The sequence below is a fragment of the Chelonia mydas genome, chromosome 16, assembly GCF_015237465.2.
Source record: "Chelonia mydas isolate rCheMyd1 chromosome 16, rCheMyd1.pri.v2, whole genome shotgun sequence".
NCBI classification, from domain to species: Eukaryota; Metazoa; Chordata; order Testudines; family Cheloniidae; genus Chelonia; species Chelonia mydas.
Window position 1 is genome coordinate 25,090,681 of NC_057857.1, and position 26,139 is coordinate 25,116,819.

Here is a 26,139-nt window from a genome sequence, read left to right on the forward strand (position 1 = left end):
GAGCAGCAGGGGGCCCCCCACTCGCAGCCACTGAGCAGCTGCGGGGTGCCTCTGCCACTGCTGTCAGTGACTGGGAGCTGCAGGGAGAGGGGTGGCAGCTGAGTCACTGCGGGGGGGGACCCCTGCCAGCGCCGGCGGCCGGGCAGCTCAGGGGTTATCACCAGCGGTGGCAGCTGGTCAGTTGTGCGGGGTCCCGCCACCTGCAGCTGCTGGGCCCCCAGTGCTACCCACGTAGGCTTGTCAGCTGCGAGGCCCCCCAGTGTCATGGAGGTCACTGGAAATCATTGATTCCCTGACTTCTGTGACCTCCGTGACATAATCTTAGTCTTAATCATAGCCAGTATTCTTGCAGCACCTTTTTGAGAGAGCTCCTAAAGTTTCCTTGCCTTTGGCTCAGTGCTCTGACTGTTACCTTTTTCTTTGGTCTCCTCTGGAGGGTAGATTACAGTTTCCTTTTCTCTGGAGCACCGATCTGTGTTTGTCAATGCTGTAATAACCACTAAATCCAATCCAGGTGTCTTGAATAAAGCAGAGTTTATTTAGAATAAACAAAATTGCGAACAAAATAAAAGTTAAGAATAATATGACTATCAATCTAGTTAGAGAGAGAGTGCAGCAAGTTTAGCTAACTAGATTTGTCTTAGTCACAACCTATTGCTTAAGCAACAGGAACATTTTACAAGACAAACTTCTGCTACCATATTTTTTCCTACTCTCTCTCATTTATAACAGTAATGCTTGAGGCTCACCTGTGAAATTATGTACACTGAATATTGTAGTAAGAAATATAAAATAAATTCCTTTAAAAAACATTAAAATGCTAATTTGATTGTTTATTTCCTTCCCAGCTGCAAGTGATGTATGCTGACCATACCCTGTTTTAGCAGCAATTGTTCCCCATCGTCTTTAGCTAGCAGCCTGGAAGATGAAAATAGATTCTGGAGTACTCTTTATTGTAAAGGAGAAGAACACATTTTCTTTATATTTATGGCTCTCTTTTTCTTTAATATAAAATTCTTTGTGTGGTATCATTGCAAAGTAAAATTATGCTAGGTTGAAGATGATAGTTGAATAAAATGTTAGAATAACAATTCTTCTTTGAGTGCTTGCATATGTCCATTCCACTTTAGGGGTCTGTGCTCCAATGTACTTAAGCCAGAGAACTTTTTCCCAGAGTGGTACCCATCGGGGTGGTACATGTGCCCTCTGCATGTTCGTGCTGCTACATGAGAGTATAAAGGGGCAGCGCTTCTCCGACCCCCCTCAATTTCTCCTGCTGTCTGTGGTCAGTAGTTGGAGCAAGCATGCGAGTTTCTCACTTTGTACCTTAGAAAACTCTAAATGTTTTTAATGTAAATATTTAGTAAAAAAGTTTTTTCTAGTTCTATTTGAAGTACTTGTTATAAGTTTCCGTTCAGCTTATCATTCTTTGTTTCCCTTGATCTTTGTTTCAGCACTAGGGTATGCCAAGTCTCCAGGCTTCAGGTGTTCTGAATGAATGCAATAGGTCAGTGCCAGTCAGCAGTCGCCACTGCAGCTGCTTGAAGTTTCTGGGTGAGGGATCTGTTAGGAATAAGTGCCCTATTTGCAGAGGGGTTAAGACCCATACTAAAAAGCTGAAGGAAGTTGCAGCTTCAGCATAGTCTCATGGAGGCTGCTTTGCATTTGATGTGTGAGGATTCAGATTTGGTGCCATCCTAGAGTGCGCCACTGGACTGAGTAGCTTCTCTGTGCCAAAGTGATCGAGAGAGAAGGCACAATTTTCTGTCCCCGGTGCCTTGTAAGCACCAGAAGAAGTTCAGTACATCAACTGCTTCCAACCAGAAGAAGTCATCGCCTTTGAAGTCTAGATCCCAATCAGACTCTCTACAAGCAGATACGTACCAAGGTGGGAGCAACCCTGGCAGGGTGGTCTGTGGTACTGCACTCTAGAAATGTTCAGTTTTTGACTCTGGCACCTCACAGGGCACTGTTGAAATTGACTCTATTGCTGGTCCTTCTGCGCTGGTTTTTATATCACAGACTACCTGATCGGTATGGACAACACCTGAGTTGTATGGGACAGAAGAGACCTTTTGTGCCTGTTGATACTGGACTCTCCTCAGTTGCAGTAGGAATCTGTATCTTCTGCAGTGGCATGTGCCACCTCTGTCAACTACTTTAGTACTGGTATATCCAATACCACTGGCAGTGGACTCTGTCACACCATGCCAAGTGTACAGTACCTTCCTCAGGGAAATCCTGAATGCTTTTGTCAGTACCATCCTTGGTGACTTTGGTCCCATTCCCATTTGCCTGCCTCTCCACACCATGCCATCTTGCACTCCAATGTTGATTCATCATCTAATTCAGAGGTGGATTCCTACAGATCTGAGTCCTACTTCAGAAAGGCCCAAGTATCTCCATGATCCTTGGTACACAGACCCAGCTCTGATTACCATGACTACTGTGCCGTGAAGTTAGGCTCCAGATGCAGCAATGCCTTTCTGGAACCTGGGGGGAGTTTCCCCAGACTCTAGGGTCTCTTCTTCTTGGCAGTAGGCCTCAATATCACTATTGAGACAACATTTTCCTCCCAGTTTTAACCTCAGTACCCAGTAACCAGTACAGATTGTCCATCCAACTCTTATTCATCCTATTATGGTGGCTTCTGTACCACTGGAGCAGATGGACTTGTCAGTGCCACTGCTTAACGCCTCCTCATCACCCAAGGAGGCTATTGTATCAGTCATCTGCAGTCTCTGATGTCTACAAGACATACAAAGAGGGTTGCTACCTCTCTAGGTATCTAGTGCTCGTTCAAGATAACTCTCACAAGCTCATGGATATCTTGCATTCATCAGGCCCTGCTGAGGTGGCCCTGCTTATTAATGATATGATTTAGGACCCAACCAAAATCCATTTGCAGACCTCCCTCTTCTTTATTATGGCTAAATGTACAGAAAAAAGGTATCAAGTATCTTTACAGTTACAGGAATTTTTTTTTATTTTCCCTTGGAGCATTACTGGTGGCAGTTGTGAATGGGCCATGCTCAGGGTGTCCCTAAACCTCTGACTACTACAAGCTGGGACTGGATGAAAGGGGATGGATCACTCAATGAATTGCCCTGTTTTGTTCAGTCCTTCTGAAAGCATCTGGCACCAGACACTGTCGGAAGGTAGGATACTGGGCTAGATGGGCCACTGGGCTGACTCAGTATGGCCATTCTTACATTCTTATGAATGAGAAGTCAAGACAAGGATGGATTAAATCTACTCCCAAAGATAAGGATGCAAAAAAACCTGTAATTCTTTTGGAGAAAAGTTTATTCTTCTTTGGGCATTACAGTTTAGAATAGCAGCCCACCAAGTGTTGCTTGCCAGGCACAAACATTCAAATTGGGATGTAATGTCTAAGTTTCAAGACAAGTTACCAGATGAGTTTATAGCCTTTATAAATAGGGCCATTTGGTAGCCCACTCCTCTCTGCAGGGGGCTTTGGATGAGACCAATTTACTGGCTCAAGTGATGACAACAGCTGTCACTGGGCATCATGCTTTATGGCGGCAGGTGTCGGGAATAGCAGTGGAAATGCAACAGACAATAGAGACCTTGCCCTGTCAGGGCCCAATTTTTTTTTTTTTTTCTGGGCAAGGCAGTCAAGGCTTTGTACTTTCTTAAAGATTCCAGGTGAAGTCTTTAGGTATTTGTACCCCAGGTATACAGAGAAAGAAGTTTCATCCTCTGGTCCAAGAGAGATATCCATTTTATTTGCTCTGACAGCCCGATCACTCCAGGAGATGTCATAGGTCTCAGAAGAAGAGACCACCTCCCTCTCCTCTTCTGCCATCTGCTACCAGTAGAGGGTCTTCTACTTCCAACCAGACTATTTGACTTCTTGGTTGAGGGCAACAAACTATTCTGAGGCCATGTCTACACTAGCAAGTTTTCAGCAGCACAGTGTACCAGTGCAGCTGTGCCTTGGTAAGATCACTCATGTAGCCACTCTATGCTGACGGGAGAGAGTTCTCCTGTTGACATAATTAAACCACCCCCAACGAGCGGCGGTAGCTATGTTGGCAGGAGAGTGTTTTTCACACCCTTGAGTGACGTATGTTATACTGACAAAAGTGCTCGTGCACATGTAGCCCGAGATTTTTTCTCCCTTTGGCTGCAGGTTGTCCCATTTCCTGAAGGCTTGGACCCATATTACAACAGATTGGTAGGTTCTGACCATGGTGTAACTGGGATATACCCTGCAATTCACCCGTATTCCCCCACCCCACCCGGACTCCCCATCTCTTTTCAGGGAACGCACCAGTGTATTGATTCAAGAAGTTCAGTCTCTGGTAAAGTTAGGGACCATAGAGGAAGTGCTTCCTCAGTAGCGGAGGAAGGGATCCTATTCCTGATATTTTTTCATTCCAAAGTCCCAGGGAAGCCTCAGGCTTACTTTAGATCTCAGCCTCAACAGGTACATAAAAATGATAGTTTTGTATGGTAACCCAAGTGTCTGTTTCTTCCTTGTCTCACAGCGATTGGTTCACTATCCTCATTATACTTCGTGTGGCCATACCCAAGAGTCAGAGGGAGTTTGAAAGGTCCGTTGTAGCAGGTGTCCATTATCAGTTCCTGGCCCTTCCATTCGGTCTGAGCTCAGCGCCCTGAGTTTTTATGAAGTACGTGGCAGTGGTGGCAACACACCTTGAAAGCAGGGAGTCCAGGTACATCCAGACCCAGACAATTGGTGGTTCCTGGTGAGTCCAGACAGCAGGCGAAGGAAGGTGTTGAAAAGATCCAATCACTTTTCCATTCGTTGGGCCTGTTGATCAACAAAGGCAAATTAGTTTACCTCCCTGAACATCAGATTTGTAGGTTTGGTTCTCACCCCTCTGTCAGCGAGAGCATATTTGCCTGAAGCCAGATTTCAAACAATATTCATCCTGTGCAAAGAGTTCTAGACATATGCCCATACAACAGTAAGGAACTATCTGAGACTTCTAGGACACATTGGAGCTTGCGCATACCCGACAGCATGCCAGATGTCACTTCAGGTAACGCAGCGGTAGTTGAATTCTGTTTATCATCCCTCACGTCACCTGCTGGTCATGCTGACTCACATATATGCAGCTGTTCTGCCCTCCCTGGGCTGGTAGATAGACCCCGCCTAATGAATGCAATGAAGTGCCTTTTGCTCTGCTTTCACCTTCTGTGAATCTGGTCACAGATGCATTATCCCTTGGTGGCTTAATGCACCTGGGAAGCTTTTGGACTCAAGGTCCCTAGTCAGATCAGGATCTCTCCCTCCACATCAATTTCAGGGCTCCTGGCTATTTATCTGGCCAGTCAAGTGTTTCTTTTCCACATCGCGGGTTGCTCTGTACAAGTACTCACAGACAACGCTGCTGCAATGTTTTATCTCATCAAACAGGGACGTGCTAGGTCAGACCCCCTTTGCCAAAAGGCTATAGACCTCGGTGCAGAAATTCCAGAGAACAGAATCTCACTCAAAGCATCTCCTGGAGTCTCAGAACTCCCTAACAGACTCTCTCAGCAGGTGATTTAGAGGAGATCACAAATGGTCCCTCAGACCCAATGTAGAAAAGTCTATTTTTCAGATTTGGGGGCGGGGGTACCAAAGTTGGACCTGTTCACCACTTGATAGAACAGAAAGTATACTCAGTTCTGGTTAAGGGGAGGTCTCAAACCAGGGCCTATGAGAGATGTCTTCCTACAGTCTTGGAAGGGGAAACGTTTCTGCTCTTTCCCCCCACATCCTGATAGTGCCCAGAATGCTAACTAAACTCAGGCAAGATCATGCTATTCTAATCTTGGTGGCACAACAACACTGGTTTTCAGATGTGTTGAACCTCTCCATTCGGGATCCAGTTCTTCTCCTTCAGGACCTGGATATAATTTCACAGGAATATGATCAGATTCTGCATTCCAGCTGTCCCAGACTGCACCTGACTGCCTGGATGTTCAATGCTTAGCTCGTCAGGAATCTGCATACTCTGTGGTGGTTCAGAACATTCTTTTGAATAGCAGGAAGTTCTCTACCAGGTACACATACCTTTTGAAGTGGAAGAAGTTTGCTGTGGGCTGAGGTTCTCCTTCATGGGCTCATATTCAGTTTATTCTGGATCATCTGCTTTACCTGAAAGAGAAAGGCCTTTCCATCAGTTCAAAAAGGATTCACCTGGCTCCTATCTTGGCGTTCCATCCTACTGTAGACGGCAGGTCCATGTTTTCCAACCCTGTGAGGACAAGGTTTTTAAAAGTTTGGACAGATGACTTTTCTCACCTATTAAAGATCCATCGCCTTCCTGAGACGTAAACGTAGTTCTCTCAGGATTGATGAGATCCCCTTTTGAGCCTATGGCCTCTTACTTGTTGTCTGATCTCTCATCGAAGGTGGCTTTTTTAATAGCTACTACCTTGGTTAGGAGGGTTGCAGAACACCAGACTTTGATGGATGACCTTCCTTATGCATTTTTTTTTTTAACAAAGACTAGGTTGCCTAATGCTTGCAGCCCAAATTCCTCCTGGTTTTGGATTTTCATATGAATCACACTATTTAGGGTACGTCTACATTGCAGTAAAAGACTTGCAGTGCGGAGCTTGGGCAGCAGGGCTAAAATATGCAGTGGAGACTTTCAGGCTTGGGCTGGAGTCCACGTCTGTGACCCTCTTCACTCACGGAGTTTCACAGCTCAGGCTCCAGCCTGAGCCCAAACATTTACGCTGCAATTTTTATCCTCACAGTCCGACCCCAGCAAGCTTGAGTCAGTATACCCAGGCTCTGAGACTCGGTGCCATGGGTTTTTTATTACAGGATAGACATACCCTTACTTGCCACCTTCTTTCTGAAACCCCACTTTCAGAAAGATGAGGAAAGACTACATACTTTGTCAGGAGTTCTCAAACTTGGGGTTGGGACCCCTCAGGGGGTCGCGAGGTTATTACATGGGGGGGTTGCGAACTGTCAGCCTCCACCCTAAACCCCGAATTGCCTCCAGCATTTATAATGGTGGTGTTAAATATACAAAAAAGTGGTTTTAATTGATAAGGGAAGGTCACACTCAGAGGCTTGCTATGTGAAAGGGGTTACCAGTACAAAAGTTTGAGAACCACTGCTTTATGTGTTCATAGAGCATTAGTTTTTTTATTTGGAAAGAACTAAGGAGTTTCAATTTTCTCCTCAAAAAGAAAAGGAGGACTTTGCGGCACCTTAGAGACTAACAAATTTATTTGAGCATAAGCTTTCATGAGCTACAGCTCACTTCATCGGATGCATTCAGTCAATTTTCTCCTCAGTTATTCATTTCCTTTGCAGGAAGGATGAAATGGATGCCTGTTACCTTTCAGAGGATTTCTTTCTGGATTTCCTCCTGCATTCATCTCTGTAATAATATTGGTAATGTTCCTCTACCAGAAAGAGTGTTAGCAAACTCTACAAGGGTTCAAGCAACATCAGTGACTTTCCTGGATCATTTTGCCATCAGTGACATTTGTAGTGGTATCACTTGGTCTTTGGTTCATATCTCTACCACTCATTAAGCTGTCCCCAGGGACAGTGCTAAATTTGGGAGAGTAGTACTAAAGTTCTTGTTTAGGTAGATTCCGATACCCTCCTCCTTCTGAAACTGCGTGGGAATTACCTAAAGTAGAATAGGCACATGCAAGCACTTGAAGAAAAAACACTTGTGTACCTTCTTCTGTAAATGTTGTTCTTTGACTTGTATTGCAAATGTCCATTCCGCAACCCACCCACCTTCCGCTCCACACCAGAGTCATTGTGAGACTGGTATTTGAGAGGGAGATCCAGGCAGCTCCTCCCCTTTACATTCTCAGCTAGCAGCATGAGCATACGGTGGGCACTTGGGCTGCCCTGATGGGTATCACTTTGGGAAAAAGTTCTCCAGCTTTGACACACTGGCATGCAGACACCTAAAGTAGAATATCTTGAAGAACAAACAGTTATAGAACATGTATGTAACTGTGGTTTTTCTGTTCCATTGATATCAGGGGTGGAGTTATAAGAAAGGGTAATCTCTTAAAGTGTTTTCGGGGGTGTGGGGGTTTGGCATAGAAACTTTCAAACCCTTTGGAAACATGTTTATGGGTTTCTTATTTTTTTCCAGATAAAAGCAAGTAACTGCTACAGAATGTTTAACTTTTGTAGTTTCTCATTTTGCTAGCAGACATTCCAAAGGGACCATCAGGAAATGTGTTGTGTGCAGTGTTGTTGTAGCCATGTTGGTCCCAGGATATTAGAGTGCCAAGATGGGTGAGGTAATATCTTTTATTGGACCAACTTCTGTCTCTCTCACCAACAGAAGTTAGTCCAGTAAAAGATATTACCTCACCCATCTTGGCAGTCAAGAAATTTGTCACTCTTGCAAGATCATGAACTTTTCAGCTGGGGTTATGAAATGATGTAAGTTGTTCTGGAGTCAAACATCACCTGACAAATACCATAGACTTTCACATCTTACTTTATATTTACATTACATGGAAGATTAAATTTCAGGAAAAACTCCCAGTTCCACACATGGGAAGACTGCATTTCAATGGTTGAACGAAATAATGAACCGTAAAGTTGCATGGTTGATGTTTGTTAGGCACTGGAAAACCTCTTGGGGAAGGGAGAGCATATAGAGAAAGGATGAGCTCAGCTTTATCCAGAACAGAATGTTTACTGTCAATGGAAAACAAAGTTTGGGGCAAAGGATTGAAAGCAGAAGAGCACTGGAAAATAAGATGTAGGTGTATAGAAAACAGATAGGAGAGAGAGCTGTTCTTGTGTACTCTTTCATTAATAAATTGAAGAGGAAGTATTCAGTGCAACTCACTGGTGCTGGCTGTTATTGAGACACATACTAATGAGAACTAGACATTAGCCAAAGGCCCTGATCCTGCAACTTGCAAAATTGGAACCAAAAATAGCATTTGAATTTAGTCAGCTGAGGTTAGGAAGAATATCCCCCCTATAAAATGGAATTGCAAAAACCGGTGCAATCTGGGAGTTTTATATCTTTCTCCAATATTGTCTACACCTCTAAGACAGGATTCTATATTGGATGGGCAAGTTTTCTGTTCTTTCTAGTAATTAACTATATTTGAAAACAAAATAAATTATTAAAATACACCACGATTGAGCATATGATATTCTGAGCACTTCTGTACTAGGTAAAAGCTGCAGTAACACTCGTATGTAGCCACAGTGTTACAGGTTTTGAGACCCAGCCCAACAGCAATCACTTCTCCTGGTGTTTGCATTACTGTTCTTCCACTGAGTCATCTAGAGTTCTCAATAACTTCTGTAATCATAAGCTTTCCTGGCCTCACCAAGCTCTGATTGGCTCAGTTCTCAGGCTGCGGATGAGTAAGATGCAGCTCTGCTTGGCCAGAATGGTGGTTTTCTTTGACTGAAAGAAAACTACTTAGCATGCTTAGTAATTGCCACTCCCTATTTTTGCATGTTTACCTAGAAATGGCCACAAATTCCCCAGTTCTGCTGTCTGCATACATAACAGAAACAAATAATTCACATAAATTCATTCCTCTCCCTTCCCCACTGCTGCTACTCCTTTCTTAGGGCTTAAACTACTACAATATAAAGCCCCAGTGGGTATTTCTACACTGCAATTAAACACCCATGGCTTGCCTGTGTCAGCTGACTCAGGTTCACAGGGGTTGGGCTACAAGGCTCGTTAATTGCACTGTAGACATTCAGGCTTGGGCTGGAGCTCAGGGTGTAGGACCCTCCCCGCTCATGGGGTCCTGGAACCCAGGTTCCAACCCTAGCATGAATGTCTACACTGCAGTTAAACAGCCCTGTAGCCCAACCCTGTGAGCCTGAGTCAGCTGACATAGGCAAGCCATGGGTGTTTAATTGCAGCGTAGATATACTCAGAGGGACTGCTCTTTTTTAAAGTTAAGCACGTGTAAGGATTTACAGGATCAGGGCCTAAGAAATGAGCATTTGTATTGGCGTCTTTTTTGTTTTCAGTGTGACTAGTGTTGCCAACTTTGTAGTAATTAAAAACCGGTTGATTCAGCAGGAGTGCCAGAACCTCCCCTGCCATGCCTCTTCCCCACGAAGGTCCAACCCCTCAGGTTGGCAGGGATTCACCTACAGAGTCAGGACTGGAAGCTGCAACTGCCCGACACAGGTAGGAGGCAACCCCGGCTGAGTTGGGGCTGGTGTGGGTGATGACCTGGCACCTCCCCACCTCCCATGCCTTCAGTAACCGGACTGGTTAGTAGTACTGGCTGGACAGTGTCGGGTCCCCTTTTCGACCGGACTTTCTGGTCAAAAACTGGACATCTGGCCACTCTTAAGTGTGACTCAGACATCAATATGTGAGCTTGTCCTTTCCTTTTAAGAGTCTTAAATATGTACTGAATTTCTTTGTTTTGTGCTGGTGATGACTAAAGAACTGAGGGTGCAAAAATGCATCCTTAACTAATGAATTTGTCACTAAAGGGCATGGAACGACAAGCCAAACCAGTTTGATAACAGCCATCAGAATAACTTTACAGGACTGTGGTTCATCTGAGTTGAATTTTGATAATCAGATACATTCCATTCTTATGACATACACATTGGAAGAAGTTATGCTTCCAAACATAACAAAATATGCTTCTTTAACATCTGGAGTCCAGTGAATCATTGCCTCAATTAAAATAATTCATTGCCTATTTTGTACATTGAACATTTTATTTTTCATGTAATTTACTACTGCATATTGTAAACAAATGTATCTAATGTGTGTTAAATATAATTTTTAAAATTAAAGATCAATTTAAAAATTACAGATTGTTTAAATAATCACTGAGAGAGAGGTTGTCATATAATACAGGGGGAAACAGCAGGTTGAGGCAGTACAAGTGCAAGAATTTTTGCATTCCTTCTATTGTCAGGTTGTCAGGGGGCCTGAAAATTTCTCTCAAGCTTGACCGCTTTACTCCATCACCCCTACTTCAACTTGTCCTGTCTCTTCTCCAGTCCTGTCTCCTTGTCCAGTTCCATTCTCCTTCTCTACCCAGCCCTAGTCTCCACTCCTAAAGTTTCTCATCCTAGTCTCTTTCGAGCTAGTTGTAATCTCCCCCTCCTTGTATGATCCTGTCTCTTTCCTCCTCCTGACTTCCAGTCCCAGTTTCCCTCGCTGGGTTCTTCATCCAATCTCAGTCTCCACCCTTTGCCTGGATCCTTGTCCCAAGCTGTTTGCCCACCCATCCTCACTCCATCTCCCAGTCTTCTTTCTCAGACAGTACCAGCCTCCTCTCAACCCTGGCTCCGAGGCTCCTTGCCCAACCAGCCCCTGTCCCACCAGACTCCCTATTCCAATATACTCCTTTCCCTACCCCTTGGTCTGGCGTTTGTCTCTTCTGCATTCAAATCTAATGGCATCCAGGCAACACAGAGGATGAAGCCATCAGCGGGGGGTAACTGAGAGCACAGGAGAGACAGACTTCCTTCTCACTTCTGGAGCCCTGCCCCACCCTGGCCTGGAACAGCTAGGAGCAACCATTACAGGTCAAGTTCTGTTGAGCCACTGTAGCCCTGGAATGGAACATAGAATATTAGAGTTGGAAGGGACCTCTGGAGGTCATCTAGTCCAACCCCCTGCCCAGAGCAGGACCAATTCCCAACTAAATCATCCCAACCAGGGCTTTGTCAAGCCTGACCTCCTTTCTGCAATCACATCCGCCAATTCCTTTAGCACTCTCGGATGCAATGCATCCAGCCCCATGGACTTGTGCACATGCAGCTTTTCTAAATAGTCCCGAACCACTTCTTTCTTCACAGAGGGCTGGTCACCTCCTCCCCATGCTGTGCTGCCCAGTGAGGTAGTCTGAGAGCTGACCTTGTTCGTGAAGACAGAGGCAAAAAAAGCATTGAGTACATTAGCTTTTTCCACATCCTCTGTCACTAGATTGCCTCCCTCATTCAGTAAGTGGTCCACACTTTCCTTGGCTTTCTTCTTGTTGCCAACATACCTGAAGAAACCCTTCTTGTTACTCTTAACATCTCTTGCTAGCTGCAACTCCAGGTGTGATTTAGCCTTCCTGATTTCACTCCCACATGCCCGAACAATATTTTTGTACTCATCCCTGGTCATTTGTCCAGTCTTCCACTTCTTGTAAGCCTCTTTTTTGTGTTTAAGATCAGCAAGGATTTCACGATTAAGCCAAGCTGGTCGCCTGCCATATTTACTATTCTTTCTACACATCGGGATGGTTTGTCCCTGTAACCACAATAAGGATTCTTTAAAATACAGCCAGCTTTCCTGGACTCCTTTCCCCCTCATGTTATTCTCCCAGGGGATCTTGCCCATCAGCTCTCTGAGAGAGTCAAAATCTGCTTTTCTGAAGTCCAGGGTCCGTATTCTGCTGCTTTCCTTCCTTCCTTGTGTCAGGATCCTGAACTCAACCATCTCATGGTCACTGTCTCCCAGGTTCCCATCCACTTTTGCTTCCCCTACTAATTCTTCCCGGTTTGTGAGCAGCAGATCAAGAAGAGCTCCGCCCCTAGTTGGTTCCTCCAGCACTTGCAAGAGGAAATTGTCCCCTACATTTTCCAAAAACTTCCTGGATTGTCTGTACACCTCTGTATTGCTCTCCCAGCAGATAGCAGGATGATTGAAGTTGCCCATGAGAACCAGGGCGTGCGATCTAGTAGCTTCTGCAAGTTGCTGGAAGAAAGCCTCGTCCACCTCATCCCCCTGGTCTGGTGGTCTATAGCAGACTCCCACCACGACATCACCCTTGTTGCTCTCGCTTCTAAACTTAACCCAGAGACTCTCAGGTTACTCTGTGAGGACAGTGCATTTGTAGTCTGGGTGGCACTAGGAGCTGTGAGGGGATGGAGCTTGCATACTTGCTCTGTGGGAATGTCTCATACACAGTCTGGTATGTGCTAGGAACTGTAAGAGGCTAAAGTATGTTCAGTGAGGGTAGAATCTTCCGAGATGTTAGCTGTTTAGCTATTGCAAGTCTCTACTGAGCATGTGCGAACTGCAGTTTTTCCGTCAAGTGATTGTGCACATACACATTCACTGGAAGTGTATGTGAGCCCAGATCACTTGAGTCCCTGCTTGAAAGTATAAGGATGCTAGAGCATTTCAAATAAAAGTTCACCAGCATTTTTTAACATGGGCACAACAGTGTATTTTTCCCTAATTCATTCTCAGAGATGGCCGAACTGCTTTGGTTGAAATTTTCCTATCTATTAATTCAGCCTAAGGCAGACACATCCAGTTTAGAAAATGTAACCTCAAACAGTTAAAATTTCACACATTTATAAGAAACTGAAAACAAGATCTTATAATGGAAAGTGTTTGGCAACGTTAATAATAGGCAGTGCTAGCAGCCTCCCTCCCAGAATACACTTATTTTTTAACCCAGGGATATTTGGACAGAATATTTAGACATAACCCTTTTTTCTTTTGATCAAAGAAATGTAACCCTTTAACATTCAAATCAAAACTAGGACTGTCTATTAATCACAGTTAACTCAAAATATTAATCGTGATTAAAAAAATGTATCGTGATTCATCGCAGGTTTAATCGCACTGTTAAACAATAGAGTGCCAATTGAAATTTATTAAATATTTTGGCTGTTTTGCTACATTTTCAAATATATTGATTTCAATTACAACACACAATACAAAGTGTACAGTACTTACTTTATATTATTTGTATTACAAATATTTTGCACTGTAAAAATAAAAGAAATATTATTAAAAATAAAAGAAGTATTTTTCAATTCACCTAATACAAGTACCGTAGTGCAATCCCTTTATCGTGAAAGCGTAACTTACAAATGTAGATTTTACATAACTGCACTCAAAAACAAAACAATGTAAAACCTCCGAGCCTACAAGTCCACTCAGTTCTACTTTTGTTCTTCCAATCGCTAAGAGAACAAGTTTGTTTACATTTACAGGAGATAATGCTGCCTGCTTCTTATTTACAATGTCACCTGAAAGTGTGACAGGCGTTCGCATGGCACTGTTGTAGCTGGCAATGCAAGATATTTATGTGCCAGATGCGCTGAAGATTCATATGTCCTTCATGCTTTGTCCACCATTCCAGAGGACATCTTTCCATGCTGATGACGCTCGTTAAAAAAATAATGCATTAATTAAATTTGTGACTGAACTCCTTCAGGGAGAATTGTACGTCTCCAGCTCTGTTTTTTACCTGCATTCTGCCATATATTTCATATTATAGTAGTCTCAGATGATGACCCAGCATGTTGTTTGTTTTAAGAACACTTCCATTGCAGATTTGGTAAAACGTAAATAAGGTACCAATGTGAGATTTCTAAAGATAGCTACAGCACTTGACCCAAGATTTAAGAATCTGAAGTGCCTTCCAAAATCTGATCAGGACGGGGTGTGGACCATGCTTTCAGAAGTCTTAAAAGAGCAATACTCCGATACAGAAACTATAGAATCTGAACCATTAAAAAAGAAAATCAACTTACTGCTGGTGGCATCTGACTCGGATGATGAAAATGAACATGCGTTGGTCTGCACTGCTTTGGATCATTATCGAGCAGAACCCATCATCAGCATGGACGCACATCCTCTGTAATGGTAGTTGAAGCATGAAGGGACATATGAATCTTTAGCGTGTCTGGCATGTAAATATTTTGCATTGCGCATCTGGCACGTAAATATCTTGCACTGCCGGCTACAACAGTACTATGCAAATACCTGTTTTCACTTTCAGGTGACATTGTAAACAAGATGCGGGCAGCATTATCTCCTGCAAATGTAAAGGATGATTAGCTGGGGATTGGTCCTGCTTTGAGCAGGGGGTTGGACTAGATGACCTCCTAAGGTCCCTTCCAATCCTGAGGTTCTATGATTAAACAAACTTGTTTCTCTGAGCTATTGACTGAACAAGAAGTAGGACTGAGTAGACATGTAGGCGCTAAAGTTTTACATTTTTATTTTTGAATGCAGTTTTTTTTTTTACATAATTCTATATTTGTATATCAACTTTCATGATAAAAGAAATTGCACTACAGTACTTGTATTAAGTGAATTGCAAAATACTATTTATTTTATATTTACAGTGCAAATATTTATAATAAAAAATAAATATAAAATGTGCACTGTATACTTTGTATTCTGCGTTGTAATTGAAATCACTATATTTGAAAATGTGGAAAACATCCAAAATATTTATATAAATAGTACTTTATATTATTGTTTAACAGAGTGATTAATCACGATAAATTGCTTGACAGCCCTAATCAAAACAGTCTTCTTTGCTTAGAATGAGTCACGTGACATGTTTTTGTTAATTTAAATAAAATATAGCTTATTTTATTGCATTTGATTTTAAAATTAACAATGTTTACTCGACTATCAGCATTTCATATTTTAATGCTAGTGGAACAAGTTGCTTGGGGAAGATGTGGAATCATCATCACTTGAAACAGATTGGAGACTGAGGCTAGATGGTCATCTGTCAGGCCTAATCTTGCAGCATCTTCCTCGATAATGTTCTCTCTTCCCAGGCATCCAAAACTCTCATCTGGGCTACTGTCAGTTCCCATTTTAATTACTGTAATTTCTTCCTTTCCAGCTTCCCTAACATCTACATCTCTCCCCATAGGTCTGTGCAAAATACAACTGCTAATATTTTCCTTTTCTGTCGCTCTGACCACATCACACCTATATTTGAATTCCTCCATAGGTTCTAGTTATTTCTCCAAGTCAAGTTCAAGCTTCTTGTTTTCACCTTGAAGGTTCTTCCTAACTCTCCTCTGTCCAGTCTTGTCACTTGTCACTTGTCACTTGCCGTGTCATCTCTCCTCTACTAGTAATATATCAATATTGTATGATTGTCATCTTCTCCCACAAACATCTCCTATATCTTCTTCCATGCTGCCCTTTGCGTGTGGAACACCCTCCAGCAGCTGATCACGAAGACCAATAGCTTCTCCTCTTAAGACCCAACTCTGCCGTGATGTGTATAAGAAATCAGCTAATTCATTATGGCTAGACAGGCAGATGGGATTAGCTGATTCTTTATTCATAATAATAAGGTCAAATCGTATAAAAATTGTATGTATCTCTTTCCTCCTACTCTTCGTATTTCACTTGTCAACTTAGACTGTAAGGTCTTCATATCTGCAATGTGTTTGTATAGTGCCTAGCACAGTAGTGCTTCATTGTGTGTACTATGTGCTACCATAATACAAATAAATTATAGTAATATTTAAACATACTAGGTAAATAGAGAGGTTTGCAGAATGTGAAAGCAACTTTGGGGTCTGTTGGATAAAGTGGGGGAAGGGAGCAGATTTCAGAGTCAAGGGCCCTCCACTGAAAATGCATACTCTACCCTCCAGGTGTACAAATCTATGGATACTTATCTCAGCCTTGTGAGCTAATCTTAACTATTGTGGTTTAACACAAAGAGAGGAGGCCTGTCAGATACATGGAACCCAGAGCAAGGAGAGCTTTGCTCTTGAAAATAAACTAGAATTTGCACTAAAAAACTAATTAGAAGTTTATGAAACATGGGCCCATGTGTTATCTCCTGTAATGATGTTTTGTCATGAAAGCTTGTCACATTTTCTATGATGTAGTCAATGGGCAGGACTGAAGAAGCAACCTTATTGCTAACTTCGGTTCTATCCCATGTGAGTACAGTTCAGTGACATTCAGCATCCCTGTTGTTTGTTCACTTGAATAACACATAGCCAGGCTTATCTCAGTATTTGAGGTGCTTGTCTGCACTTGTGTACTTATAACTATTAATATTCCTTTAAACCTTCCTACTAATCCCTTTCCATTAGTATAACACAATGAGAATCTGCACTGCCTAACCCGTGCTTTCCCCACAAACTGATTAATAATTCTCCACTCTGTTGTATGCGTTTAATCCTATTAAAATTAATGGCTGGGTTCCATCACTGTAACCAAGAAGAGAACCTGTGGCTTATTGTTATGGTAAAATGTGTGCCAGTGAAACCTGCTCTCCTACCAAAATATACATCTTTCTTTATATAATCAGAAACTGCATATTCTCACTGTGGTCCTAGCTACCCCTTTAAATTAAATGGTCCCTACTTATCCTAGTAAATGGATCATATACCAAGCAGAGGCACTTAGCATGCATTTCTGTCTCACCCATCTTTCCTTTTTTTTGCAGCACTCACAAGTACAGCAATAATTAATCACATACTGAACAATACCTGGCTAATATAAATTTGGCAGTGTCCTGCTAGTAGTTTTTCCTACTACTGTGTGTCCTGTAAATTAGGATGTTTATTTGCCAGCGATAGCAATTGCTTCCTGCATTCAAAGGGAACCAACAGTCTTTTGGTAAACCTCACTCCCTTGTACTGCACCTCACTAGTTGCAGTGCTGCCTGCAAAGTATTCCATCTTTTGTAGACACTTTCTCTCTGAATGCTCTTCTGTCATCTTCTAGTTTCCTGCTTTTCTTTATAGTTTAGTAGGACTGGGTCCTGGAGTTGCATTTTGATCATCTGCTTTTTCAACAGAATTGTTTCATTTTAGGTTGTTGCTCTAATAAACATTCATTTCACTAGTAGATAAAGTATGAAGACAGGTTTCAGAGTAGCAGCCGTGTTAGTCTGTATTCGCAAAAAGAAAAGGAGTAGACCTAAAAGTTGCAGTTCTTCAACAAAAAAAACTTCAAAAACAGACTCCAACGAGAGATTGCTGAATTGGAATTAATTTGCAAACTGGATACAATTAACTTAGGCTTGAATAGAGACTGGGAGTGGATGGGTCATTACACAAAGTAAAACTGTTTCCCCATATTTATCCGAACCCCCACTGTTCCTCAGACGTTCTTGTCAACTGCTGGAAATGGCCCACCTTGATTATCACTACAAAAGGTTCGGCCCACCCCCCCTCCCCCCCGCTCTCCTGCTGGTAATAGCTCACCTTAAGTGATCACTCTCCTTACAGTGTGTATGGTAACACCCATTGTTTCATGTTCTCTGTGTATATAAATATCCCCACTGTATTTTCCACTGAATGCATCCGATGAAGTGAGCTGTAGCTCATGAAAGCTTATGCTCGAATAAATTTGTTAGTCTCTAAGGAGCCACAAGTACTCCTTTTCTTTTAAAGTATAAAGCTGTCTGTGATTTCCTTGTTTTGTCCATTCTAAAGCTATTTTTCATCTGCTCATGGTCAGAACCCTCCAAATCCAGTTGTCCACATATTACCCCTCATTCGCTATGACTGTATGGTCCTTCCATTGACTTTAGGATCTGGATCAGGCCCAGATGATAGCTCTCCCAGCTGGAAGATAAAGATGACATTCAAAGTTTTTTGGAGTTCAGTTTTTTATCTCATTATACTCTTGGTCCATCAACTTCCACTTCCATCGTATTTATTTTTGTTAAAACTCCTATTTTCATTAAAAATAGTGGTTGATTAGCTTGGTTAGCACATTAGGACGCTTCACTATCAAAATCTAAATAAATATCTACTTTGGTAGGACAGGGTAACTCTGCTTTCATCCCACACTCTGTAGCTTCCGTCTAAAACTAAATAATAATGTAGCTACAAGTATCTCCTTTTTTGGCTTTCTCTAATCTTTGCATTCTATGTGCTACCCCTCCTGAACTAGGTTTTCAAAGATAGAAAGTCCATGTCTCATAAACCAGGGTTACTTTTAAAAAACGTAAGTAAGAAGTTAGAACTGTAAACTGGATGGATAGAAAATGTAGTGCTCTCCTGAGAATTCCTAAATGGAAAAGGATACTGTATCACTAGAAATTTGCAACTATACCTCTTAATATGTTGCTCAGCTCATTTCCATCTGATTATTTTGGGAGAAAACAATGTAAACGGTAGAAAGTCATGGTCTGTCAACACGTGACTACTCACATGAGTTTGCAAGTTATGGATTTTCATTTTTTAAAATTCAAATGATGGCTCATTTTCCATTCTTCTTCGAGTGATGTCCCTGTGGGTGCTCGACTTCAGGTGTTGGTGCGCCCCTGTACCCACAGCTGGAGATTTAAGGTAGCCGTGCCCGGTTGAGTCTCACATGTCTTGCGCCACTTTAGGCAGTTAACTGGCGCTGTACGACCACTATCGGAAGCCTCTGATAAAGGGCCCTTCCTCCATGGCACGGGCTCCTGATCAGCCCACCAAGAAGGTAGCAAAAAAAGGGATACCATGTCCCCGACTTTGGAGTTGACCAAGAAAAGGTGCTCCACTCACGAGCAAACATTCCTGGTACCGACTGCACCAGTCATGTCAATGGCTGAAACAGCAGGCCCCTCCGGCACCGTTGGTACCAAGAAACTGAAAGCTCCCATGCAGCCAAGCTCGGTCACAGGCACCAAGGGGAAAATGAAACCCCATGCCGCAGTACCATTGAACACAAAAAAGCAATCAGTACCGAGTACTTCAATAACTCCGATGCTAATGCTGCCAACTGGTGCAGCCATCGCATACTTCAGTCACACACCGGGGCTGACAAGCAGTTTCCAATATGCAGTACTATTTCCTACCACACCAATTGTACCAATACTGGGCACGTCACAGCAATTCCTCCACCACAAAGACCTCTCCGTTTAGTTGGTACCGGAGTCCCCCATCCTCGGCACCAACAGTACCTCGGTACCCACAGCACTTAGTCAAACCAGTTCTCTACCTCTGTCTGCTCCACAATTCTCCAGTGAGAATGAAGAAGGAGATGAGGATGTGGGGCGTTCTCCACCATTACATTCCTCCCCTGTTGCTGCTCATACCACGCAAGCCCCTCCATGTATGGGCCACCTGAGAAACCTTCCGAACAAACCCTGGTACAGGAAACCCCGGCTGCCCACTGTGCCCTTCCAACCATAATGGCATTTTTGGAACCCGTGGGCTACATATCTACAACAACAGGACATACCTGTTGGCCTTCCCACAGCTGACACACGTCAAGCACCTTTCTTGACACCAGAGGGCCTACCTGGCACCTCTGAACAGGGGGCTCAAAAGGAGGAGGAGGAATTCTCTGATCAAGACAATTTCCCTGAAGTCCATTTCTTCTCATCCTCACCGAATAACACTATTATGCCCCACCTCCCACCAGAGGTGATGATTTAAAACAATTTAAAGACCTCTACAAGAGAGTTGCCACTTCACTGGACATCTCCCTGGAAGAGGTCCAGGAATCACGACACAAGCTAGTTGACATACTGCACCCATCGATCTTTTCTAAAATTCCCCTTCCCATGAATGATGTATCCTGTGAAGTTGCTATGGCAAATGCCTGCAATGATTCCACCTACCTGTAAGAGATCTGATAAAAAATACTACATGCCTGCAAATGGCTCTGAATTCCTTTTTTCACATCCAACACCTAATTCATCGGTGATCAACGCCGTATATTCTGCTGCGACCTTACAATTGTGAATTGCCAACTAGGAGGCCTTATTGGCAAAGTATAACCACCATAACTACTCACGTCTTTCTGAATTTACTGCCTTTATTCCAGATGACAAACAAGAACGATACAAATCGCTCATTACAGAAGGTCAACCCACAACCGGAACAGCATTACAAGCTGCGCTTGATTCAGCTGCGATATCCATAGCAACCGCAATTGTTACGAGACAAGCCTCGTGGCTCCACCTATCTGGATTCCCAAAGCTTGTACAGATGACCGTGGAGGACTTACCGTTCAAGGGATCCAAACTTTTTATGGACAAAACAGATGAGTCGTTGCACACTCTTAAGGACTTGAGGGCGACATTGCAATCTCTGGGCATCCACACACCTAAGACCAAAAAACGACAGGGCAGTTATCAAGTCTCTCAACGATTACAACCCCCTCCATTTGAACAATTCAATAGATACCACAACCCTCAGGGTCGAAAGTAGAAAGTAGAGGAGACGGCAGTCCACTCCCTCGAATACTACTTCTCAACCATCAACTTAACCATCAACATAACAGAGGTTCTTCAAGATCCACTACGCTCCCTCCTCCCCTCTGCTTTGGAGTTTTATCACTTTACTCTGCAGTAGAGAAGGAACAGACTGGGGGTTGGTCACACAGCACCAGTTAACCGCCTGAAGCAGCGCGAGACAGGAACCACGCTATCCAACTAGGTACTGCTACCATAAATCTCCGGCTATGGGCACAGGGGTGCACCAACACCTAAAGTGGAGCACCCACAGGGACACACATCTCGAAGAACCTCCATTACTGCACGAGCTGAGTAACGTTCTCATCCTTATTAACGTGTTTTCTTATTGTCTCATATTGGCCAGCCAGCCAACCAGCTGTTCTCAGGGTCTCTGGGCATCTACTTAACAGCCACACCCATAAATCATCTTGAGCAACTGTGTTAAATTATCCCAGAGGGACAAACTTGCTCTTTTGTCCTTTGTTGTCATAATGAGAACCTTACATCCAGGTTTTAGTTTCACAGCTGGTTAATTATAAACCTCAAGATTCCAAATATTGTTAACTACACTTAAACAGAAAATATAGTCCTTAAAAAGGTCTGAAATAAATCTTCATCTGCTAGTTCCTGATAAGTAATGATACCAAAGGAATCACTAATGCATCTTACTCCAAGTGATTGTTTCCAAATGTTTATTAATGCTCCTTGGCAAATCTGATTTAAAAGTCTGATGAGTAGATAAATATGAGTAGATAACATCTACTGATGAGTAGATAAATATGCCTGACAAAAACTATCTTGTATTTCTCTGCCATTTTTCTCATTTCTTTTTTTCTTCCACCTCTCTCTGACTACAGGGTTTGGTCCTAAATCTACCACATCTTCAGCTTAACTCTCATATCATAGTACATCAGCTAGAAGAAGGTCTGTGCTGGAAGCATGCAAAATCTTAAATAAATTTATTGAATGTTTGCCAAGATAAATGTTTTCACAACTAAACCAGTAGTGACACTATAGTTAATATTTCTGTTCTAGCCCCTGTTTTCCATCACTCGCATGTTTTCAAATCTTTTGCCCATGGGCTGATATTTTCTAGCCTTGGCCTATATCCAAAGTTAATTAAGTCTGAGGGGGAAAATAGGTCAACTACTTTCATGTGAATGGGAAATTTGAAAACATAGAAACAAACCCTACAACTGTAAAAAGATTTCTAACGCTAGCCTCAGTGAGATGTGCCTTTGACTATTTTGACAAACATTGATTTTAATTTGGCTGAATAATGACCTTTTATACAGAGTGCATTGAGTAAGGCAAGGCTTCTTCACACCCCTGTATCATTCACAGCACACACAAGTGCATTTTTAAAATTGTATACTGTATTTGTACATTATGTATTGAATGAGGTGAAGGGGTGTTGCCTCATTCAGTGCACACATTACATTGTGTGCATCCCCCCACATGTCGCCTTTGCTCTACTGACTAATTAGACAACAGGGGCACACTTCACGGACCAGGCTGCCCAGGCTGATAACGTAATAACCAAAATTCTGAAATGAAATGCTTAATGCAACCCATTATACATACAGAAAAAGCTAATTGTATATTCAGTAAAGGTACTGCCCAGAGAACACGAGCCAATCCAAAACATAATTTTTACATTTTAGGAATTGGGCGGAAAGTGGGAGGTTGTTTTTGTTTTTAAATAACCTTATTAAAAGGAAACTTTACTACTTTAGGTAAAAAAAATTTGCTGTATGCTAAAATAATCCTACTTCTTCCTACATTGTTCCAAATGTACCTTCTGTAGACCTTATTGTGTATTCCCTGCCCCTTATGCCATACAGTGAATGTTCAGATAAAGATAAATCACAGTGTAGGAAAAAGAACTTGGGATCTGAATTATAGGACATTCCTGCAGGTCAATTCCTACAACAGATTCAATCTCACATATTATTGCAGGAACTCAGCGCTGCTTCAGTGTACTTGGGAAAGTGAAACACTCACTGAAACTAAGGGCAAAGTTTGGATGAAAGCAGGAGCCTCATGGAGACTTCAGTTGCCAAGTGCACCTGTGCACACACCCTGCATATACTCACTTCAGAGTACGTCATGTTCAGAGACGTTTACATCTGCTTAATAACAAAACGGGTATGTTTGGATGTATGGCAGATTTTGACATGACACCTCCCCACCTATTCCTTCTTACTTGTTGCTGGACCAGGAGAAGCAGAGTTACACTAGTTTAGTTTAATGTGTGCTTTTAAATCAGTTTAGTTAAACCAGCTTGAAAGATTGTATGGACATTCTTGATTTAAAATGAAATAAGAAACTCAGAATATCGTAGAACATATTCTAGTTTTTATGTAATTTGGAAATATGCCCATGCTGAACAACCCCAGCTTCAGAAATTTTCTTGCAGACAAAATTTTCCATAAAAATGTACCTTAAATGGATAAATAGAATTTAATCTAGCCTTTTATGTAAAATAAATTTAGCTAAATTATTCTGTAAATCAGAATGTTTATATAGCAGGATTAGATGATACACAACATTGAAATAAAGAGGGAGTCATGTCATTCAAAGTTAATGTGATCCATACTGGGTGAGCTGTTAACTATTCAGAACTGTGAAATAATTGATTATATATTAAAACTGTCAAAAAATTAAAATATAATTTTATTAAAATGCTTAAAAGAAAAATGCCTATGCTGCTTCTAGGGTATGAAGATTTGGTATTGAGGCTCTGATCCGGTAAAGAACATAAGTACAAGCTTAACTTTATGTGATGAGCGGTCCCAAGTATGTGCAAACAGGGAAACTTAAACAATGGGACCACTCACATCCTTGAAACTAAGCACATACATAACTGATTGCAGAACTAAGACTTAAAGAAGTTTCTAAGAGTTTACATTTTGTATCCTTGTGAAATATACTAGTGCATTAAAATTTGCCTTCAAGGTATCTATAAATGACATTTTTTGGAATGACAGAATGTCATTAGATAAATAAGAAATGAAATGTATGATGTATTTCCAGTTTAATTTAGAAAGCAAAATGTTAAGCCATTATTTCGGAAATCTATCAGTAAGGGATATTGTGATCCTCTAAGGAAGAAGAAATTAACTTCCCTTTGCCTCAGACAAGATGTTGTTTCTGATGTTTTAGAAAGCTGTTGCATCACAATCTTTGCTGTGATTGCCATTGCTGATACTGCTAACACTACTCATATCACTATTTTCCTACATTTGTTAAAAGTAAAATGTCTTTTGTTCTCAGACTGAATTTTTTGTGAAATCAGAAACAGATTCTGCAAGGAATTTCATTATAATTGATTTCAGCTACAAAAATGGTAAAATTCTACAATGCTGGCATATTTCTACATCAGTGAAATTTGCCAGCTAGGAAGTGGTGAGCTTTTGCACTAGATTGAATTAGGTCTTGATCGCTCCAGGGAGACTGAAGCATCCGCGCAGAGCCCTAAGAACTCCATGTTTCTCTGTACAACAGTTGATAGGCATGAATTGCAATGTAGGATCAGAGCTTTAGTGAATATTCATAAAACTCTCATCCCTTTTAATGTGAAAAGGGAAAAGAGGTGATTTCAGAAAACTCCAGCTGTTGCAGCCTTTCAGTTGTGTTTACCATTTTCCCCAATTTTTTTTATCTCACTGACAACTGGTGTTCAATATTGTGTAGTTTTTCATTACTCATATTCAATTTGTGTATGCACCATTCTTAACTTGCTTAGGCCTTGATCCTTCAATTTAAAGTGCATAGGTTTGGGCTATAGAGTAACTCCTCCAGAAATGTAAAGATGCCACACTTCCCATGCAGTCTGGTGTGTCTGTGAGGTACTTTCTGCTTGGGAGTGGAAACAAAGGAACCTAGAACAGTGCAGTCACAGGTTATATCGAGAGAGTAGTGGGAATTTTTGTTACCTTATTTCAGTACATAGTTTCCGTTCTTAATAAAGGGTTTATCTTGAAACCTGTCTGCTTGCAATAAGATACTACAAGTTTGACTGCTGCAGCCACACGGAGCCCCACTGTGGCTTGATTGTGGCTCTCCTGCTTCAGTGAAGCAGTCCACTCATGTGTTATCCATTGTAGGATCGGAATCTTGATCACTATGACCAGTCTCCTGGCATTGTAAAAATATTAGTTGTAAAGTCCTTTATTAAGCTTTCTGGAACAAGAATTGGAATATTAGGAGGGAGCTGTCCAGATAGCATTGTGACATGAGATCTTTCTCTAACACTAAAATTCAAGTGTAAGAACTCAATATTAAGTAGTCTGCGATACCATAATTTTTATGCATCAATACTAGCTCCAACTGGCTTTTTAACTGTGGCTTCAAAAATATTAGCCAGGTATATAAAATCAGCTAAAAGTGAATGAATATTTTTGATGCAGTATATTACACATATATGCCTCCATAGTTTAGAACATCAGACTCTTATTCTGACCTGTTTTGCTGTACTCTGTGTAACTTGCCAAGATTAAGTAGCAAATAGTAAGATTATCCAGAAATATAATTATTTTAAGACTTTAAGACTTTTTCTTCCAAGGTTTTAGCAACTCTGTTAACATTTATAGATGTGCTTTTTTTTGCGACACTGATGAAATGGTGTGTCTTGCATATAGAGAGAGAGCCCTTTCTATGTATTAGTTATTTTAAGTTTCAAAATCAAGAGCATATAATATTCTGTAAATTAGGAAAGAATGTTAATGTCTGGATTATAACATTTTACATATTACCCTTAAAAAATTAACACAGATGATGTTAAGGTTAACATTTTATCATTTACATAAAAATGTATATAAAAGATGATAGATTGACAAAATGTATATAAATAATACTAAAGATCTGTCTACAGCTTCAGAGTTAAGAGTGAAACTATACTTTTATTTAAATGTGCAAAAAACTTTCAAATATTATGCTAGTTTTGGTTTGTTTGTTTTAAATCTAACCAAATCTCCTTGTAGTATGCTTTTCTGTCTTCTGGGTGACACTATCTCTTGAGTTTGTATTTACTGTTTATCTTTCTCTTCTCTTTAGCTTCTAAATCGCAAAGACAAGACCACCTTTGAGAAGTTAGACTACTTAATGTCTAAGGAAGATAACTATAAGAGGACACGGGAGTACATCAGAAGCTTAAAGATGGTCCCTACTATTCCCTATTTAGGTAGGTGTGAAAACAGGCTTGTGGTATCTGTGGAAATATATTCAGTTTTGAAT

The 26,139-nt window shown here is 41.6% G+C and overlaps 1 protein-coding gene and 1 long non-coding RNA gene across 16 annotated transcripts in view; one reads left to right on the plus strand and one right to left on the minus strand.

Annotated features, from left to right (window-relative positions):
- The window catches only part of RALGPS1 (Ral GEF with PH domain and SH3 binding motif 1), a 375,247-nt gene that overhangs the window by 113,370 nt on the left and 235,738 nt on the right, over window positions 1-26,139 (plus strand). For 12 of the 15 annotated variants that reach the window (XM_037879494.2, XM_037879497.2, XM_037879496.2 and 9 more), the window contains 2 exons: window positions 10,044-10,157; window positions 25,960-26,086. In XM_037879494.2, the coding sequence (XP_037735422.1) occupies window positions 10,044-10,157; window positions 25,960-26,086 (241 nt within the window). The remainder of the gene's footprint in view (window positions 1-10,043; window positions 10,158-25,959; window positions 26,087-26,139) is intronic. The other 3 variants (XM_037879505.2, XM_037879504.2, XM_037879503.2) reach the window with 1 other exon arrangement.
- LOC122463137 overlaps window positions 1,008-26,139 on the minus strand; it is a 28,715-nt gene continuing 3,583 nt past the window's right edge. The window contains exons 2-4 of the long non-coding RNA XR_006286186.1: window positions 20,673-20,771; window positions 6,053-6,136; window positions 1,008-4,801 (exon numbers count right to left, since the gene is read on the minus strand). This is a non-coding gene — a long non-coding RNA (uncharacterized LOC122463137). The remainder of the gene's footprint in view (window positions 4,802-6,052; window positions 6,137-20,672; window positions 20,772-26,139) is intronic.